Source organism: Drosophila subobscura, chromosome U (genome assembly GCF_008121235.1).
Source record: "Drosophila subobscura isolate 14011-0131.10 chromosome U, UCBerk_Dsub_1.0, whole genome shotgun sequence".
Classification (NCBI taxonomy): Eukaryota; Metazoa; Arthropoda; class Insecta; order Diptera; family Drosophilidae; genus Drosophila; species Drosophila subobscura.
In genome coordinates this window covers 20,767,462-20,786,308 of record NC_048534.1, presented here as the reverse complement: position 1 = coordinate 20,786,308, position 18,847 = coordinate 20,767,462, and the positions used below count along the sequence as shown (strand labels likewise).

The following is an 18,847-nucleotide window of genomic DNA, read 5'->3' as shown; positions in this document are numbered from 1 at the left end:
ATTGAAGAACATTTTTGAAAATTAAAAATACTTTTACAGCTAACTGAAGCTCAGGAAGGTAGCTAATCTTAAGTTTTATCAATGAGTAATTATGAATTGTAACAAAATTAAATTATTTTTGAACCACATTGAAAATTATTAAATTTGAAATTGCCGCTGACCATTTAACATATCGATGTCCTTTAGCCCAGGTATCGATGTTTTATTTGGTTTTTCCTACCTGTCCGTATTTGTCCTTGCGCATTCACATGTCAGCGTCATTTTGGGTTTCCGATCAACCAAAGGAGCATTAGCCCATTGTCGACCAGGGCGTAAAAGCCCCGTGGAGTAAATATTTACACGAAAATGTGTAAGCTTGAGGCGTAATTTAAGCGCAGCTCAAGTTAAATGTATAAGTAAACAGAATGGATAGCTTGGATCTACAAGAGGAATGCACAAACAGTTTTATATTCCGGTGCTCAGCTCCACTTTATGCATCTGTTTTAATATAAAGCGTTTAAATGGGTTAAGTTCGATCACTCATCTTAAATTGTCTATCGATAGCAGCAAAGATACAAATACATCAAAAACAACAACAGCTGCTCCTAAATTAAATTCTATTATTAAGGAAATATGAGGCTACGACTTTTGCTGGCATTGATCGCGTGCTTTGCTGGTTCTCTGGCATACAGGCCGGTGGTGATACTCCATGGCATACTGTCTGGTGCGGATTCCATGGACTTTTTGGAGCGGGAAATCGAAGAGGTTCGTAATTGACTTCCCCCTTTTGTTATTGTTTAAACTCAATGACAAGTTCAAAGTCGAAGCAAACAACGTAATAGAATGCATTATCTGACATCCGCAGCTGCATCGGGGCACAATAGTCTACAATTGCGACAAATTCAGCGGCTGGTACAGCCTGGAGAACGCCTGGCGTCAGGTCGAGCAAATTCGGGATTACTTGAGCGATGTCGGAAAACAGCACCCGGAAGGCATCAATGTGTTGGGTGGGTTTGCTTCAACTGCACGAATAGAGAGGGTAACTCAATCAATCTATGTATATATTGTACAGGCTACTCGCAGGGCGGCCTCTTGGCACGCGCGGCCATCCAAAGTCTGCCCGATCACAATGTAAAAACCTTTATTTCGCTGTCTTCGCCGCAAGCGGGACAATACGGAAGTGAGTACGCGTTGGAACGATCACTGCAACGCTTACTAATATTTCCTTTAATGATAGCCAGCTTCCTGCATTTGATATTCCCCGATCTGGCGGCAAAGACCGCCTTTGAGCTCTTCTACTCGACGGTGGGGCAGCACACATCGGTGGGCGGCTACTGGAATGACCCGCATAAGCAGTCGCTGTACATGAAGTACAGCGAATTCTTGCCGCTGATCAACAACGAGAAGCAGACCTCCAACTCCACCTCCTTCAAGATGGGCATGGTGCGTCTCAGCAAGCTGGTGATGATCGGCGGCCCCAACGATGATGTGATAACGCCCTGGCAGTCGAGGTAAGCCAGCCCGAAACAAGGACTAATTTGAAATCCATTTAACATTCCATCTTTCAGTCACTTTGGCTACTACGACGAGGACCAAGAGGTGATTCCGTTCAACAAGCGAAAGATTTTCACGGACGACTCCATCGGCATTAGGACGCTGCAGGAGGCCGGCAAACTTTTAATCATAATCAAACCACATGTTCATCATTTAGGCTGGCACACAAACAGAGCGGTGATACATCAAGTTATCTTGCCATATCTGGACTGAGAATGAGGACAAACCAACTGAACTGAAGCGACGGAAGGGCTGTGATCGGAATGAATCAAATAAGCAATAATGTGACGTTGCCATTATACTCTCTACACACTTACAGGGGGCACACAATGATCTTTCATAGACAATTTAGCAATAGAAGAATATTTACAAAGATTTATTTACGATCCTACTTGGGAGATTTATGCAAATTTATTAAATTTACATATGTATGTATGTAGCTATACAATTATGTATCAAATAACATGTACATTTATTGGTGGGCTCTAAATGATTCTAATTTTGAAATCTTTTAAATATTTTCACGCTCTTTCTACGACAAAAATTCCATAAAAAGTTTGTCTATTTTCATTTTTACAAATGTATCCATAAAAAATATGTTGCATGACTTGCTGGATGGTAACCATGCTTTAAAATTTCAAATACATTAAACTTTAGCTAATAAAATCTTTAAAACGCAAATAACTTTCATATGACGAGCAGCTGGAAGCCTTCGCGCGCAGTCGATAGATTATTTGACAGCAAAAACGATAGTGTTATCGATACTTCTTATCGGTTTTGTTCATGGCGAAATTCGCGTCTCACTTTTAAAACATTTTAAACAAAAAACGCACTTAAACCATAGCCATGGCAGACAGCAGCGCCGCTGAACAGGATGTCGAAAATGTCATCCGCATTATGGTGGCCACCGACAACCACTTGGGCTACGGCGAGAAGGATGCAGTGCGCGGCGAGGACAGTTTTACCGCCTTCGAGGAGATACTGGAGCTGGCCGTGGCCGAGGATGTGGACATGATACTGCTCGGAGGCGACTTGTTCCACGACGCTGTGCCCAGCCAGAATGCCATGCACAAGTGAGTAGAGCACATCCCACACACACTGATAGGGATAGAGATAACCTCGTTCGTGGCTACCCCCACAGGTGCATCGAATTGTTGCGTCGCTACACGTTCGGTGACAAGCTGGTGTCCCTGGAGATAGTCAGCGACCAGGCGCAGTGCTTTCACAATGCCGTCAACCAGACGGTGAACTACGAAGATCCCAATCTGAACATTGCCATTCCGGTTTTCTCCATTCACGGCAACCACGACGATCCGAGCGGCTTTGGGCGCCTCAGCTCGCTGGATCTGCTGAGCACATCCGGGCTGATCAACTACTTTGGCCGCTGGACAGACCTAACCAAGCTCGAGATCAGCCCGATCCTCATACGCAAGGGCGAGAGCCAGCTGGCGTTGTATGGCCTCAGCCACATCCATGACGGTCGCCTGGCGCGTCTCTTCAAGGACTTCAAAGTGACTTTCGAGCGTGCTGGCCCTGGGGGCGACGATGCCAGCACTGCTGACGCCGCGGAAGACGATTGGTTCCACCTGATGGCTGTGCATCAGAATCGCGCAGATCGTGGTCCCAAGAACTATCTGCCAGAGGAGCTGCTGCCGGACTTTCTGCACTTGGTCGTCTGGGGGCACGAGCACGACTGCCGCATTGAGCCCGAGTTGAATGCAAAGAAGGGCTTCTACGTGTCGCAGCCGGGCTCATCGGTGCCCACCTCCCTGTCGGAGGGCGAGGCCAAGAAGAAGCACGTCGGCCTGCTGGAGATCTACAAGACGAAGTTCAAGCTGAAGGAGCTGCCCCTGCAGTCGGTGCGTCCGTTTGTCTACGACTCAATTGTGCTGCCCGACAAGGCCGAAGAGCTGGGCCTGAACGAGGGTGATGCCTCCACAAAGGTCTACAAATTCGCACGCGAGCGTGTGGAGTCGATGATTGAGAAGGCCAAGGCCCAGCTCACGGGTCATCCGAAGCAGCCGGTGCTGCCTTTGATACGCCTGCGGCTGCTCTACACCGATGAGTCGTGCATGTTCAACACGATTCGCTTTAGCCAGATGTTCAGCACGCGCGTGGCCAACGCACAGGATGTGGTGCTGTTCAGCAAGCTGGTGAAGCGCGCCAAGGGCGAAAATGTCCAACTGGACAAGGAGGCCATGAGACACGCACTGGTAGGTGCCTCCCTGAACTCCATTTAGATTTGTAGAGAAACATTTTCTTATATTTTAGGAAGCGGAGAATGCCACTCGCATGGATGAGTTGGTGGAACGCTACTTCGAGGAGACCAAAACCAAGAATCCGCTGAAGCTTTTCCACTCGAAGGCGCTGGCAGAGATGACCTATCGCCTGGTGGAGTGTCGCGATGCCAATGCAGCGGAAAATATTGTCAAGTTGGTGGGAAAGTATTAGGAATTGCCTCAATGCTCATTTGCAATGCTCTTTCCTTCAGATTCTACACTGAAAAGGCTGTGGAACATTTGATGGAAACCATGCCCAACGATGAGAACATCGATGATGAGCTGCAGAATTTCAGGGAGCGCTTCAAGCACGAGGATCTGCTCCAAATGCTAGATGCACGCGGCGTCAAAACTAAGGATGAGAGCTCCGTTTTTGCATCGAAAGATGATGCCAACGGATCCACTGCAGCAGCCACTAGCCGTGGACGTGGAACGCGTGGACGTGGAGCTGCTCGTGGTCGTGCAGCGGCCACAAGTGCTGCCACACGAGCCAAGCCACAGTTGGATGCTTCTGTGAATAATTCGGTGAGGCTATATTTTTGGGCTCAAAATGATTGGAGTTAACTCTATTAAATTCCCAAACAGCGCTCCTCGGGCAGACAGCAGACGCTACTAAGCAGCGTTCGAGGCGCTAGGAACGGCCCGTCCTACGTTATATCGGATTCAGATTCAGATTAATTTGTATTACTCAGTGCCATTAATTGATTGAAATGCCTAGGGGCCCTAAATGTTTCATATAACTTCGGGGCCTCAACCAATGCACATTCCTCAGCGCTTTATATAATACTCAACCTTAGATGTAAGAATGTACCAAAAATCTTCGGAGAACCGACGGGCCTCTCTCCAAAGAACAGACTCCAATGTACCGATTTCTATCTAATGGAAGACTTGTCTTCTGTTTGTTCAACTCCATATTTGTTCATTCCCAACTCTGAGCAGCGAGTAACGTATTGAAGTTCATGTTCCCACAAGTCCATCACAACTAGTTTAAGCTGTATATCTGTAAACATCTTCAAACTTAGGACTTAGTCCAAATGAAAGTTAACGTTTCTTATGGTTCAACTCAATATTTGTTTACTAGAGGGCTGGGCTCCTCCGCTGGGGGCACACGTTTGCTGCTCCAACTGTTAAATAGATTATCCTAAAACTTAAGATCTACTACCATAAGGTTAGGGCCTGCTACGGCCAGGCTGTGTCTAGCCAGGCGTCTGTTTTTGTGTACGATTCTTTGGTTGTTTAGCTGCTTCAGGACTCCGCTGCCAAGAGCGGAGATTTCTCCAAACATCCACTAGAGCGAGAGAGGACTCGTTACTGCATCTGCGACTCGTAGTAGTAGCGATATGGATCCACCGAAGAGCTGACACCGGCTGCGGTCACACCCATGCCGGCATTCGTCTTGGACACGGGCCGAATGACGTAGGTGTTGCGCCTGTAAGCAGAGGGATGGACTCCAGCTGTGGGATCTACATTATAAAGGGGATGCAATGACTTACCTATTGTGCTCGCCTGCATGCACCTGGAAGCTCGTCTCTTGGCCGTTATCCTGCGAGAAGAGCTTCTTGAGTGCTATAATGCCGGCTATGGTCAGGGCCACCTTGCTGATGACCAGCGCCTTGCCAGCGATCGCCGCCAGCGCCTTGAGACCCAGCGGACCGGCAATGCCCATGGCCGTTAGCAGTGCGGCAATCACGTACTTGATGTGGCCACCCTCCTTGTGCTTCTTTTTCTTGTGGCCATGCTCGCCGCGTCCCACCGACTCCGCGCCCGACTCCGCGCCCATGTCCATGTCCAGCTTCAGCGTGTGGGTGCGCAGCAACTTGTCGGCTTTGGCGAGCAGCGCGCGATCGATGGGCGAGAGGCTGCCAAACTGCCGGGCATCCGTGAGGGAGCCCAGCACGCTCTCAGTCTCGGTGTGATTCTGCTTCTCCAGCACCAGGCCATCCATGATCTTAATGGAGTCCTGATCGAGTGCGCGCGACAATGCATGCAGCGCCTTCTGCTTGAGGCAGCCAATGAAGTCGCTCTTGTCCTGGCAATCATCATAAACGCGACGCACCAGACTCATCTCCGGCCCAAGGCCCAGTCCTAGACCCATGCTCCAGTCGTTGCTGCTGGGTGTGGCAGCTGCCTCCACGATGCTGTGGCGCCGTCTCCGTTGTGTAGCAGCCGCCGAGGAGGACGCAATGCAGGCTACGATTAGCAGCCACTCGAACCGCTTCATGATGTGTCTCTGTGGGTCTGTGTGTGGTTGGGTTTTCGTATCCAAATCTCTGTCTAATCCTGTAGAACCGAGTGCTGCCAGTCGCCAGCTATCTTGGGATGCTACTGCAGCGAAATCGCTGGTCGGGCGATGCTTTTATAAATTGTCGGCGGCGCACTCAAACGGAAAGAATTGGCGTGCCCCAATGGTATGGATGCAGACGAATCCGAGCTTGGACCTGCACCAAGATCTGCTGCTGCTGCTGCTGCTGCTGCTGCTGCTGCTGCTGCTGCTGCTGCTGCTGCTGCTGCTGGTAGCAATTAACATTATCCATATTTTGTTATGCGTCTTTTTGGTAATCATCTCTCCGCTGACATGTTTTCGTTACTCACCCACGGATGGCTGCCCATTCATGTTCAAATCTCTCGCGATCGACGGGGGTGCTCCGGTGCCGGTGCCGGTGCCGGTGGCGGTGCCTCCTACTGCTACCAGAAAGTGTATCTATACTTTTCGATTTCTATATGGTAGATGAGATGAGATGTGCAGCTGGCAGTCAGTTCGCTCAACAGCAGGGGTATGATTACTTGTTCATGGCAAATGCAATTCAATTAGGAAAGCGACGAGATGGTCTGTGAGGGAAGGTTGCAAAAGGGTTTTTATGGTTGGTAAAAGAGTACAAGTTTTACCCGGTTTATTAGCTATTATTAACAAGGGAGATTTAACCTCAACAGATGAGTTTCACTTCATAAATTTTGCGACTCAAATGAGTCTGAAAGGAATCCTTTCGAGTCGTGGAAAATCTTGCAATAAAAGTCCGAAAACTTGACATAAAGCTGTACCTGATCTGTTCCAATAAACTATCAAAAATCTGTGCTGGAAATTGGAAGAACTTAGATATATTCCACACTCTCCAACTCGTATCGTTTCCATTTCGAAATCGCGACCACTGGCACAGTGGAACAACCTCCACATATTTCATTGCAAAAAGTATGCAAAGACCTCTTCTGTTTATGACTCCAAAAAAGAGAATTGAAGTTTGAATGGGTCCAAACGGTTATTATTGACTGGATCTCTCAGCAGATCTTTCGCCTGGGAGTATTATGTACACAGTCCCCCGGGGGAGGCAACAACCGCTCCGAATAACTAATGCATCTTTATGATGCGTGCAGCAAAGTAATTAAGAGCAAGACGACGCTGCCACTGCCACTGCCACTGCTGCTGCTGCTGCTGCTGCTGGTTGCTGCCCCCTTGGACGTGGACCTGCTGCTGTCCATTGCTGGCTGCCGGCATTACCGAGGAGAGCTCTGCGCTGCTCTGCTCTGCTCGTGTGAGAATGGATGTTGCCGCGCCAATTGGTTATCATAAATTGCATCTGAATTGCCGGCTACGGAGCTGGTGCCTGGTGGCTGGGAGATTTCATGTCGATGCCGTCAGGTGATCGCTGCACATTTGGTTCACTGGCCCAGTGGGTGAAATTGAGTTTGGCTACAGCTAAGAAATTTTCTTTTCGCTCGCCACTTGCGCACCCACTGTGAAAAATCAACGCCACAGCAGACCCCACACCCTCACCCACACCCACAGCCGCTCCTTGCCCCAGCCTGCGTTTCGCTCTTGAAAGCGCAGCGCACCCGACCACCCACCCATCCAGCTGGTGACAGTTTTGGATCGCAGTGAAAAGTGCTGTGAGGAGACACTTTCCTATGTCTAGTTGGCTGCCATTTATGGCTGGTTTTCCACCTGCAATTCAGTGTTGAAGCCGCTGGTTGCACTCTGCATCCGAACTATTTGTCGCTGAAGTTTCGGCGAAAGTATCTCGCGGTAATTGTTATGCAGGGGAAACAAAATGGGCTGAAGAATGGATTAAAATTGAAGCTGCGTGTCTGAAAATGGCTCAAGACGGTTTGTAGTTGCCTGGCGTCTTGCTGTACATAATCTGGGTCTTCAATATAGATTCAACACTAGCCAGAGAACGTTGCAAGCAGACCCATCCTTACTTCAGGGCAGGCTGATAGTTTTCAATGTTCAATGAAATTTATTCGTTTTGCCTTCTTTTGGTTGGTGCACAAGGAGATTTATAAGCTCTAGAAGTCTTTAGTCTGTGCCTATTCCATTGAGCATAGAGTCTAGAGCGAGTCCCACAAGGTCCCACAGCTCATAAATGCTTTCACGTAAATATTTTTGTTGATGAGCCATAAGACCAGAGAGTGAGTCTCCTGTAAACAAATTTGCCAGAGTGAGTTTCAAGGAAAAGTTAAGGCCGTGTTTGTGGTAGTATTTTCTGGCCATAGCCTGTGGTTTTAGTAGAACTTCCCCAAATAAAATATTAATTAATTCGCGTATATCCTTATCAAATTTTTCAATGAACCGATAGTAAATGTATTATAAGATGTTCCCCTTTGATTTGTTACCTCAATAATTCTGTAATAATTTCTCTAAATTCAATTTATGTGCCACTCCAACTGCCTTGTCATATAAGGCGACATGTGTACAAATATGTACCCCTTATAGAGATGGGATACATAGATGAACGAATGCAAGTTCATGTATATGGAATACTCCATCTTTATGGACAGAAACACATCTATGAGTGGCACGCACACAAAACCTCTGCTCAAGAGGGCGTAAATAATTGAATACATCAAGAAAATTGGAAATGAAAGTTTCTTTGTTTTGGTTTGCCTTCGCCGCAGATAACTTTTAGTTTCGATGCTTTCGCAGATAGCACAGAGATGGTTCCGGGCGCAGGATGGACCCCAACAGCACCGAACAGACAGACAATTGTGCGATTTATTTGCACATTTTGCCAGCCCGAGTCCTGAAGTTCTGAGAGTCCTCGTACCTACATACGTACGTGCACACGGACTCGGGCTCTTATCGTCAATAATCATCATATGCTCAAATTTTTGGTCGCTTAATTGGAAAATTGTTGTTGTTTTTGTGATACGCCTGAGCGATTGGGTGATTGGATGGCCGAATGATTGGTTTAGCCGGAGAGTGCCGTTTGATTGATGACCTCTGGATGGCTGTCCGACTGTCTGGCTGTCTGACCTCCACAGAGAGGCGTCTCCACATTGTTCTGCGGCATTGTAGTGATAATATTTACCCAGCCCAAACCCAAATCCAATCCAAAAGCTTGATTGGCATGCCATCGAAGTGGTCTGCGGTCAGCCCCGGGGCCATGTCCTGGCATGGGGTGTGTGGGAGGAGCGCGATTGCGCAAAGCAGAAGCCCAGCCACGTGCGAGGGTGGAATATCAGTTCATATTTCGTCATATTTCATAACCCTCGCTGCTCCACTTACACTGCTTGGCCACTGCTTGGCCACTGCTTGCCCCGTGCGCTGGTGGGCGTGGGTTGAGCTCTGCCCAAAATGGCGCTGGTCCGACGGGGCAGGGAAGGGATGGATGCAGCTCTTTGAAGTTTTAGTTGAATTGGCAAATGACAGCACGGCACCCACTCCCCCTGCTGCTGCTGCTGCTGCTTCCTTCTGGGAAAATGTTATATCAAAAGAAGTCGAAAACCACAAAGAAAATCTCAGCGGCAAATTTTCAGCTACATCAAATCATTCGAGTCCTCCATGTGCCCGTATCCGTATCCGTATCTGTATCGGTACGTCCTGTGTGCACCTGCACCCTGCTAAATCTCCGAATCTCCCACTGCCCCGCTCCTGAGGAGTAGACAAAGACAGTCCCGTGCCGTGCCAGCGGGACCGACCGCCGCAGACGTCTGCTCTACCTCCTGCCCCCCAATTCCTGCTCCAGTCCCAGTCCCAGCCCCATCTCTGTCTCTGTCTCTGTCTCTGGCGGCTGCGGTTCGTTCCGCTTGCTGCCAACTTTCAACTACTTTCAAAGTTTTCACATTTTAAATTTGTTGGCTTGTTGCTGGTGCACAGATTCTTTTTTGGGTTCGCCTGTCATCTCGCTTCTTCCTTTTCGTCTTCCGCTTCGTCTTTCTCTTCGTATTCTTGGGAAGTTCTTTGTTTTTCTTTGCTGCTGTTCTTGAGTGCAGGTCAGAGTCTTACAGGGAGCACTGCTAAGGGAGGAACCCATGCTTTTGTCTTGTGAGGGGAAGCAGCTAAAGGGAGCTTCACTGTACTTCTGATTTTCTATAGGTACACTTGAAGAAATACAAATTATATTTCCCATAATTATATTATTACCGTTTCAATTAAAAAATGTTTAAAGGGATTTTAAGTTCATAATAAATTTATTTATTATTTGCTCGCTCTATTTGTCGTGTCTTTGTCACATATTTATTTATTTTTTTGCTTATTTATTTCGAGCACATTTATTTGGGTCTTAGGATCCACAAACCTTTCTTTGAGTGTTTTAAATATTGTAAAAATCCAATGCAATTTACAAGCTGTTTGAGTGTTCAACTGTGTAGAAGCATATGCAAGTATGTACTTTGTATTCATACATACATATGTACATATGTATGTACATACATAGCATACCTGATGTACATATTTGAATGGTAGCTCAGATTTTTGTACAAATCTTGCAGCATCTGCATCGGGGTGTCGCAAATGATGGCCAAATATGGGCTAGCATTTACAGGTTCATCCACATCCACATCCACATGCAAACATGCAACGTCTCCCAGGCAGCTCATTGCCACAAGCTGCGGTTGCTGCTCAAATTTGCTTGCACTACATATTTTAGAGTTTACTTGCATACTTGTACATATATTCGTACATAAATGTAAAATGTAAAAATGTAAAATGTAAAAATAAATGTATTTAGAGATGGCCTCATGGGGCGTGCTTTTGCCTAAGTCCTGCATGAGAAAAACACGTTCCATATTGTATGTACAGGGACTCATTAGCTTACTTAGGATGTACTCTGTTTTAGCTTGTAGATTCGCTTAAAAGAAAATTATATCCAAAATTCAAGCATCAGCTTTCCATGATGTAACTGCTTTTTCCTTGCCCTAACATCTCAGTGCTCTGGTATCTCTACCGTGTAGCAGTACATCTAATAAGCTTCCCCCTACCGCACACCTCCAGCAAAATCTGCACCTTGGGGTGTCTGGGATTGTCGATGTCTCCTTTGTTCGTGCAGTTCTTCGCCTTCATCGTTATCGATTCCGAAGCGAGTTGAGCTGGAAAAATGTTTTCGTTTTAGCTGCTGTTTATCCTTCTCTCCTCTCCTCTCATTTCTTTCTTATGGCTTTGGCTGGGCGTGCCAATGTGGGCGTTGCTGGTGGTGCGGGCAGAAAAATAAATTGTTGCAAATACAAACAGAAATATAATTTTTGTTGCTTGGAGTACATAGAGCCACATATTTATGGCATGCCAGCACGTACGGCGATATATTGCAACCCAATCGCTATGGCGGGGGGATGGCTAGAGGAATGGGGTTGGGGTTGGGGTTGGGGTTCCTGCTGGAGCGGTTTTATTTATTTGGTAAACTTCGTTTATATCGCCCACAGCCGAGCGACAGGAGGAGGAATGGGCAAATGGCTAGGAAAGCGACGCCATGTTGGATGGGTGGATGGGTGGCTGGCTGGGGTGGTCTTCACCCAGCGTCACCATCATAAAAGCAAAGACCCCAAGCAGAGCGAGGCAGGGAAAGGGGAAGCAGGGAACGGGGCAGCAGGCAGCAGGGACTGCTCCATGTACTTCGTGTTTGTTATGCTTGTCAAGCATTTTGCGCGGGGCTGTCTAACGATATTTCGATTTTGATATCTTTTGCTGTTATCGTTAAATGTCTGTCTGACGGTCCACGCAGCGAGGGTGGCCCAGGGGGAACAGGGTGCAGAGCCGAGCAATGACACTTGTATACAATGTGCCATGTTGATTATGGTCTCATTTTTGGTATTTACTTTTCATTTCATTTCACCCATAGTCAAACGTGTTGGCTGGGCAGAGGGGAAGGGCTGTAATGGACCTCCTGTTTGGACCAGCTTTCATCATAATCGTTGCTGCCACAGTCCTGCCCTGTACATGGTCATGTGCGAGACTTTTAAATTAGCACTCAAATGTGTCAAGAGCGGCAGCATCATCATCATTATTCCACGAACCTAAGGGGACCAACCGAACGACCCTCGTCCAAGTCTCCTCCAAATTATGCTCCCATGTATGGGCTCTTTTTTGACATGGGTCCATTGTAGCCACTCTTCTCCCTGTCCCCCCCCTCATATGTCATAATTATAGCTGCTCCCATTTGGCCATCCACTGGCTCTTGGATATTGATAATTGGCCGCAAAAGTATGAACATCGGTGCCCCACGGCGGACCAAGTCTAGACGAAAAGTGTCGGTTCTGAGTTGCACATTTTGACAGTTGGCACTTGATGAAACGAAAGACCTTCTTGGGCCTAAACATAATTATGTATTATGAAAAGAGCTTGCAGGGTTTATAGCAAATTCTAGCTCCACTTATATAAAGTGATTGCACCTGTAAGGGACTTCTCGACAATCCACACACTCAGGAGAGCAGGGGAAAAATCTGAATATGCCAGGACCCGGACACAGTGAACCCATTAAGCAGCAGCCGCGAGATAAACTCCTCTGGAGCTTGTCCAGCACCAGGCACCAGCCAGCAGGCACGCGATGCCATGGCCCATGGTTGGGTGTGATTTATGTGGCTTTTAGGATATTTTATTAAAATGCATATTCGTTGCTCGGATGTCACTGGCGTCCGTCGCTGAATGTTTATGATTTTCATAAGCTGCGCGGCCATTGGCTACCAACATGCAGAATGGAGGATGGCCGGACCGGGATTGGGACTGGGCCTGGGATCGGGCCGAAGCAGCAGTTGTGCTTGTACGGCGGCAATGTTGTACGTCATAAATTGTCACCACTCGAGCACCGATGTCCGACGGTGTGCCGTGCTGCAGATCGGCGGGGCAGGCAGCCAGTGTCAGGTGAAGATATTGTATCTGATCGCTGCGACGGTTGCGGGTCATAAACAAGTGTGGGGCAGCCAGCAGCCGGCAGCCAGCAACCATTGCATCCTTGCCTCCACTCGACTTCATTCGACTTCTTTTTGGGTTTAATTAAAGCAGTTTGCTTGTCTTCATTTTTGCATCTTCTGCACGAGAGAGAGCCGCAGAGAAGTGACGTTGGTTGGGGCTTAGTGCCGGGATTCGTTTATCAGTTTATTTAAATTTTGTGTGTGTTTCCTTCTGCATGCAAAGGCCGAGGGCTTCGGCGTTCGCATTGTATTTATGCCCATAATCAGGGCGCATGGAATCCCGTTAAGTCGCGTCATAAGGCGCTGCGCCATTTTCGCTTATCTACGACACAGATTCGGTTACGGCTTATAGCCGGCAGAGCCCCGCCCACAATAACACGAAGAAGGAGGCAAAGGCTGAATCTGATGCTCAGTTTTATTGTTGCCGCTGAGAAATTGGATTCGTATCGGAATCGCAAGCACACACTGAGGCATATATGTACTCCCACACACACACGTACGTGGTACAGTTTATGGCAACTCATATCTGAAAGATACACCCACCAGGGGCTCTGGCAGCCGCCATTTTGGCACAAAGCGCAGAACGAAGCGGAGCGAAAGCGAACGCGAACGAAGAAAAATGATAATAAAATAACACAAATATGGCAGAGGGAAATGCCACTCGTTATGTGAGGATTTCCATCGGCTTTCCTTCCTCTCTCTCTCTCTTGCCTTTGGCTTTTATTTTTATTTTATGTATTTGCCACATAAGCAGCTTAAGTGGCAAGGCAGAGCAGTAGGGAGATGCCAGTCATTTACATATATACATAAAGATTTACATATATGTACATACATTTATGTACAGACTTTGTTTGGGCATATCAAAAGCAGAAGGATCAGGGGCATAATGCCGACGTCGCCGCATGTGCCATAATTTGCCGAAAAGTGCCAGAACAGCCCGAGCAGCCACCCAACCACATGGCACAGCCCAAAAACCGAAACACCACAGCCCCAAGCCCAACTGGAACCCCAATTTCAAGCCTCCACTCCCCCCTACCATCAAAAAGCTGGCATTAAAATGCCTTTCGAACAAGGATAACATTTTGTTTTCTTTTCTGCCAGGCTTTGCCTTTCGTTTGCCTCGTTTCGTTTCGTTTCGTTTTCCATTCCCCATTTTGCCACATGGAAAATGGAGAGCAGGGAGCTGGCGGATGGGTGGATGGTGGATGGGTGGGGGGTTGCAGAAATGGGTGCATGCCATAAAAACAATAGCGCACATAAATTTTGCACAAATATATAAAGTATGTATGCAAAAAGGCATAAAACGTACCGAAAAAAGGGAGCAAGGAGCGGGCAAGTGGCAAAAATGAGCCAAGGGGCATCCCCATACCAACACACACACACACAGAGCACATATACATATGCATATATCGTGTGTCGTAAAACATAAGGAAGGAGAAGCAGAAGAAACGGAATGAAATATTTGCGATTTTCGTTTGTTTTATTCATTTCTTTTTTGCTTTTTTGCTTTCAGTTGTGTTCTCATTTCATTTCGCTGTGATTTGGTCGGAATTTTAACGAGGCCCGATATGGGTGCGAACTTGCTAAGGGGGCCCATTGGGCGGAGGGTGTTTGGGGGTCGTTAGAGACTCCCATGGGGCGGGGGCATATGCGTTTGTGGTATGCGATTCGAGAGTGTGTGTACTGTAGGAGAGGCCTGCATGCAGTTTGCTTTGTGTTTCTAAGGATAATCGTACTTTAATGAGAGGATATTTGCTTAAAAAATCTACTCCAACATTATCTGATTCCTTTTCCATATGTTGGGCTGCCATAAATTCGCTTCTCGTCACCCACTTCATTGTCTGCCATTCACTCGGCTAATGGCTTGCCGTTGCAGTTCTGTACGGGTCATCCCAAAATTGTGCGATATCAATCTTCTGCACTTGAACTGTGAGCACGGAACAAATGCCAGTGCCAGAGGGCAGTCACGCATCTTTGGCGGGGTCACAGATGTTTGCATTTGCTTCCATCATCATCGATACCCGTAATTGGACATCGAACCCTGGTCCAGGCATCCCATTCCTCCACCTTTCAACCTTTCAACCGTGAGCAATATGTGCGCAAGTAATTGTGATTTTCCGTGTTTTCCGTTGGATTTTCCACTCAGTTTCGACCCACCCCCAAGTACTACATGAATTTGTCGTTTCCAGAAATTTATGCTTTTTAGTTTATTGCTGGATGGAAGGAGCAGCAGGAGCAGTGCCAGAGCAGGGTCAGGGTGTGCCTGCATAGTTTTATGAGTGGACCTCGGGTGTGTCCAGCCCGGGACCAGCCAAGTCGATGTGTAATTGGGAATTTATTAGTCGCTGGAGACTCATTTACATTTCTCCCACTTGCAGGGAGGTTGAATGTGGAGGCCCAAGTGTGGGCGTCACCCACACCCACACCCAAGCACAATCCTCACGGAGCTACTGTAATTATTAGCCATTCTTTTATTTACGGCAAGACAAGTTTTGATTTATCAGGGATACAAGTAGAATGCCAAAGACAAATGCGTCGAGTTGGGTACATAAATTTCGCCTCTGATTTATTACTAATTGTCAGTCATAAAGGACTTGAGGCGCACCTGGCCATGCGAGAAGTTCGCACTCTGATCGGGGTCACCATTTCGGGATATTTCTTGGAGTAAAATCGATAACATTTATGGGGAGAAGCTTGTATAAAGACTTGGCATTGAGTGTAAGCTCTTTCCGTGCTTGAGCTGAGTTCTCTTATTAGTTCGGGTTATTGTGAGATTAGATCTGAGAGATAGATTATGAGTTAGTCCATGTTCCTAACGATCCACTCCCTGTACGGGTAGATGCGCATAAACATGGCTGGAAAGCCAAAGCCAGTTTTTAGTGTGGACCCCACATTGATGATCGCAATCAGATAGTAGCTGGCCGGATTCCCATAGACCACATTGACGCCCATAAGCGGCGCTCCAGACAGGAGGATATCTTCGCTAGAGACTAAACCACAGATGCGGTTCGAGGTAGCTTGAAACTGGTCAAAACCTGGAAGCGTCTTGCAGTACTCCGAGCCGAGGGTGTGCACCTGGTGCTTCGAGCGATATTTACCCCCCGGGCTGAGATCGCGGGCGAAGGCCACCATCTCCAGGCACTGCCCAATGTGATTGCCCTCGACCTCGTGGTCCGGCGGCAGGCAGATTGGCTGCACAAACTCCCCGAAACGAACATTTCGATCTAGCTTGGCCAGGGCGATGTCGTTGTCGTAATTCATCCCATCGAACTGCGGATGAACAGCCAGCTCCAGGATGGTGTAGGACTCCGGCGGAGGCGCGCAACTGCCCCCCGCCATGCAGTCCCTCCGTTGAGTGTCCCTGTTGGATATCCAGTCTCCAAAAAGTATAACCGAGGCCTCCATGGTAATATCCACCAGTATGCAATGAGCCGGGAGAATCGCGTGCCTCTCGCTGAGGAGAACAGCGAGACAGCGGTACGAATATTCCCCGGTGTCCGACTTGTTGACGAGGCTGTAGCCCACACGTCCCAGCCACGGGTGCTCATCGGGTTCGGTAATTTCCTTCTGGTTGTACAGCTGCGTCTGCCTTAGTCGGCCACAATTCTGCTGCTGCTGCGCCTGGATGGCTGTGGGGCACAAAGATTGCAGCTGAGCTTCAGTTCGGGGCAGGGTTTTTCCCTGACACCACAGTGTCTATTACTTACGTGATAAGAGAATGGGCAAAACCAATACCCCAGTGAGAACCGCACAGGCGCCTCCCAACATAGTTCCAGTGCACATTAATCCAAACCGATTCACGTTTGCCGGATGACTGAACTTTATTAACATTAAGTGAAACAGCGATAAGTGGACATTGGCAAAGCTTTCGGCAAGTGCAACTCATTGCAAAAGCATTGATGATGCGCTATTCCCAACGGGTTATAGCTAGAGCAAAGCATATACCCGGTAAAGAAATTCCGTTATATTGTTCTTCAACCATTCGAGTGCCACTTGCTTGCCGATTGCTGAGCGCAGCTTCGGTGGGCACAGCTTCGGACAACAACAGCAAATGTAGAGAATGAAGCGCGAGCTTGGAGAGAGCTTCAAGAGAGAGCACATAGGGCTCGCGCCCATGGTAGAATTAGTAATAGGTAACGTCGTCAGCTGAGTGCAGGCCCATAAGCTTATTCACCACGCTCTCTCAGCTCTCAGAGAGGCAAGCTATCTCTCTCTAGCAGATAGCAAACGTTTTACGTTCTGCACTCTTCGTTTTTATTGTTTCTGCTGACAGCAAAGAAAAGATGTTCGATAATAAATGAAACGAAATAGTTCAAAACAAATAACATTTTAATAGGTATGTTATAATAAAAATGTAGATATTTTTTTTGACCAATTAGTCTTTGTTCCGTAATTAGTAAAATACTTCCATGCAAAGTTTTGGATCGGCATAGAAAACAATATTTTGCCGACATGTTCATTTCTAATAATAAAAAATACATCCAAAATAAAAAAGTACTTGCATGTACAGTACTTAATTTCATTGTCTTCCGCTTACGCCTTCATTCGTAAGCAATGAAGAAAAAGAAGAAGAAGACAATGAAAAAATTCGTGCGCTACACAACCTCTTTCGTCGACGTTTGGCAAACGACTGACAAGATTTACCGGCCTCGAATGAGAAGCACTGTGGTGAATCCGTTACCTATTAGTAATTCTACCATGCACCAGCTGAAAGCGAAGACAAAAAATACAAAAACAAATTGAACTAGTGCAAGTGCGCATATGGCTGCTTAGCTGAGATGAAAGCTCTGCCAACGATCGTTGATGAGAGAGTAGCAGAGAGTAGCAGTGTGAGTGAGTAAGTGAGAAAGCTTTAAAATAAAAACAAATATGAGAATTTGTAACAGCAAAAATATGCAGCTGGGGTTTATATTTCTTTCAGAAATCTTCTTTTGTTTTGCAGATCTGTGTAAATGTTTACTACCATCCAAAAACGAATTAAGTAAAATTTAAAATAATAATGTGAGCAAGTAAAATAAATGTGTTTCTGGCCATATCCCCACACTGCTCTAAAAACCCACCCAAAACCGTAGCTCAAACTGTCCTTCATATGTTTAATTTAAGCCTCGTAATTGTGTTCAATGTAAAAGTCCTTGCCCATCAGTTCACGCATAATCTTATTACGCACATCAGAGTCAGTCTATTTGGGAGACGGAGGCCTTGAGCTGCGAATCGAATAGGGGGAAAAAAAACGGAAAATTTCAACAACGTCACCAATTTCCGGCAATTATTTCGACTGTCGGTCGATTTAATTTATTCGTTGCTCAAAATTAAAACCAAACCAAAACAAAGAAATCCCCTTGTCCAAGTGAAGCGACATTGTAAACAGGCCACATCCCCAAAACCCAAACCCAAACCCAAACCCGACCCCCCAAATCCCATTCCCACTTCGAGTCCCAGTCCCCTGTCCAGGCAAGAGCCTGTGCTGCGTCTCCAGCTCGTGCTGTGTTTGTTGGTGCGATTTTTCATTCCAGGCGCAATTGGTTTTCAATTCATGGCCATGTAATCCACTTCCCCTCCTCCTCCCGGGTGGCTCCATGGGATATTTCTGGGGATTTATGTTGTTTTTTTACGCTCTCATAGACCAGACCAGGCTGAGGTCTGTGTGGGGTCTGTGCATATTATTAGCGAACGCCGCGTGACTTCTCCAGTTGAGCTTTTAATCGAATGCACATAATTGCCAAAATAAATCAATCAATTCGGCTCGGCTTCCCTCTAATGAGAACTGACAGTCGCCCAGTCATCTCTCCACTGCTAGATCCACTCTCCCAGTCCCTCCTCGGGGTCCATGTAGGCTCGAGGCATAAATTACCATCCAAGGATTTAATATATTCTCGAATGATGTTTAATAAGCGGCCGGAACAGGGCAGACCCTTAAC

The 18,847-nt window shown here is 47.1% G+C and overlaps 4 protein-coding genes across 4 annotated transcripts; 2 read left to right on the top strand and 2 right to left on the bottom strand.

The window, feature by feature from the left end:
- The first annotated feature begins 567 nt into the window (after positions 1-567).
- Positions 568-1,984, top strand: LOC117901533 (lysosomal thioesterase PPT2 homolog). Its single transcript, XM_034812322.1, has 5 exons — positions 568-744; positions 845-986; positions 1,052-1,159; positions 1,217-1,490; positions 1,548-1,984. Exons 1-5 carry the CDS (start codon positions 613-615, stop codon positions 1,744-1,746), a joined length of 855 nt encoding a protein of 284 aa, XP_034668213.1. The 5' UTR covers positions 568-612; the 3' UTR covers positions 1,747-1,984.
- A 331-nt stretch (positions 1,985-2,315) lies between these two features.
- LOC117901529 (double-strand break repair protein MRE11) lies at positions 2,316-4,588 on the top strand. Its single transcript, XM_034812314.1, has 5 exons — positions 2,316-2,606; positions 2,675-3,746; positions 3,805-3,965; positions 4,025-4,337; positions 4,398-4,588. Exons 1-5 carry the CDS (start codon positions 2,380-2,382, stop codon positions 4,488-4,490), a joined length of 1,866 nt encoding a protein of 621 aa, XP_034668205.1. The 5' UTR covers positions 2,316-2,379; the 3' UTR covers positions 4,491-4,588.
- Positions 4,589-4,937: 349 nt separating this feature from the next.
- On the bottom strand, positions 4,938-6,033 carry LOC117901534. Its single transcript, XM_034812324.1, has 2 exons — positions 5,306-6,033; positions 4,938-5,241 (listed from the first exon to the last, which is right to left on the bottom strand). The coding sequence occupies exons 1-2, from the start codon at positions 6,031-6,033 to the stop codon at positions 5,121-5,123; spliced, it is 849 nt and encodes a 282-aa protein (XP_034668215.1). The 3' UTR covers positions 4,938-5,120.
- Positions 6,034-15,469: 9,436 nt separating this feature from the next.
- LOC117901532 (phenoloxidase-activating factor 3-like) lies at positions 15,470-16,789 on the bottom strand. Its single transcript, XM_034812321.1, has 3 exons — positions 16,637-16,789; positions 15,648-16,558; positions 15,470-15,616 (listed from the first exon to the last, which is right to left on the bottom strand). Exons 1-2 carry the CDS (start codon positions 16,758-16,760, stop codon positions 15,729-15,731), a joined length of 954 nt encoding a protein of 317 aa, XP_034668212.1. The 5' UTR covers positions 16,761-16,789; the 3' UTR covers positions 15,470-15,616; positions 15,648-15,728.
- Between the last annotated feature and the right edge of the window lie 2,058 nt (positions 16,790-18,847).

What these genes read in the sequence shown, in the direction of transcription:
- LOC117901533 (XM_034812322.1), top strand. Translation starts at nt 613, where the DNA reads ATGAGGCTACGACTTTTGCTGGCATTGATCGCGTGCTTTGCTGGTTCT. An exon ending in GGAAGGCATCAATGTGTTGG is followed by an intron (nt 987 to 1,051) that starts GTGGGTTTGCTT and finishes TATATTGTACAG; the next exon opens with GCTACTCGCAGGGCGGCCTC. An exon ending in GCAAGCGGGACAATACGGAA is followed by an intron (nt 1,160 to 1,216) that starts GTGAGTACGCGT and finishes CTTTAATGATAG; the next exon opens with CCAGCTTCCTGCATTTGATA.
- LOC117901529 (XM_034812314.1), top strand. Translation starts at nt 2,380, where the DNA reads ATGGCAGACAGCAGCGCCGCTGAACAGGATGTCGAAAATGTCATCCGC. An exon ending in AGCCAGAATGCCATGCACAA is followed by an intron (nt 2,607 to 2,674) that starts GTGAGTAGAGCA and finishes CTACCCCCACAG; the next exon opens with GTGCATCGAATTGTTGCGTC. An exon ending in ATGCTTCTGTGAATAATTCG is followed by an intron (nt 4,338 to 4,397) that starts GTGAGGCTATAT and finishes ATTCCCAAACAG; the next exon opens with CGCTCCTCGGGCAGACAGCA.
- LOC117901534 (XM_034812324.1), bottom strand. Translation starts at nt 6,033, where the DNA reads ATGAAGCGGTTCGAGTGGCTGCTAATCGTAGCCTGCATTGCGTCCTCC. An exon ending in CATGCAGGCGAGCACAATAG is followed by an intron (nt 5,242 to 5,305) that starts GTAAGTCATTGC and finishes CTCTGCTTACAG; the next exon opens with GCGCAACACCTACGTCATTC.
- LOC117901532 (XM_034812321.1), bottom strand. Translation starts at nt 16,760, where the DNA reads ATGTTAATAAAGTTCAGTCATCCGGCAAACGTGAATCGGTTTGGATTA. An exon ending in TTTGCCCATTCTCTTATCAC is followed by an intron (nt 16,559 to 16,636) that starts GTAAGTAATAGA and finishes TGTGCCCCACAG; the next exon opens with CCATCCAGGCGCAGCAGCAG.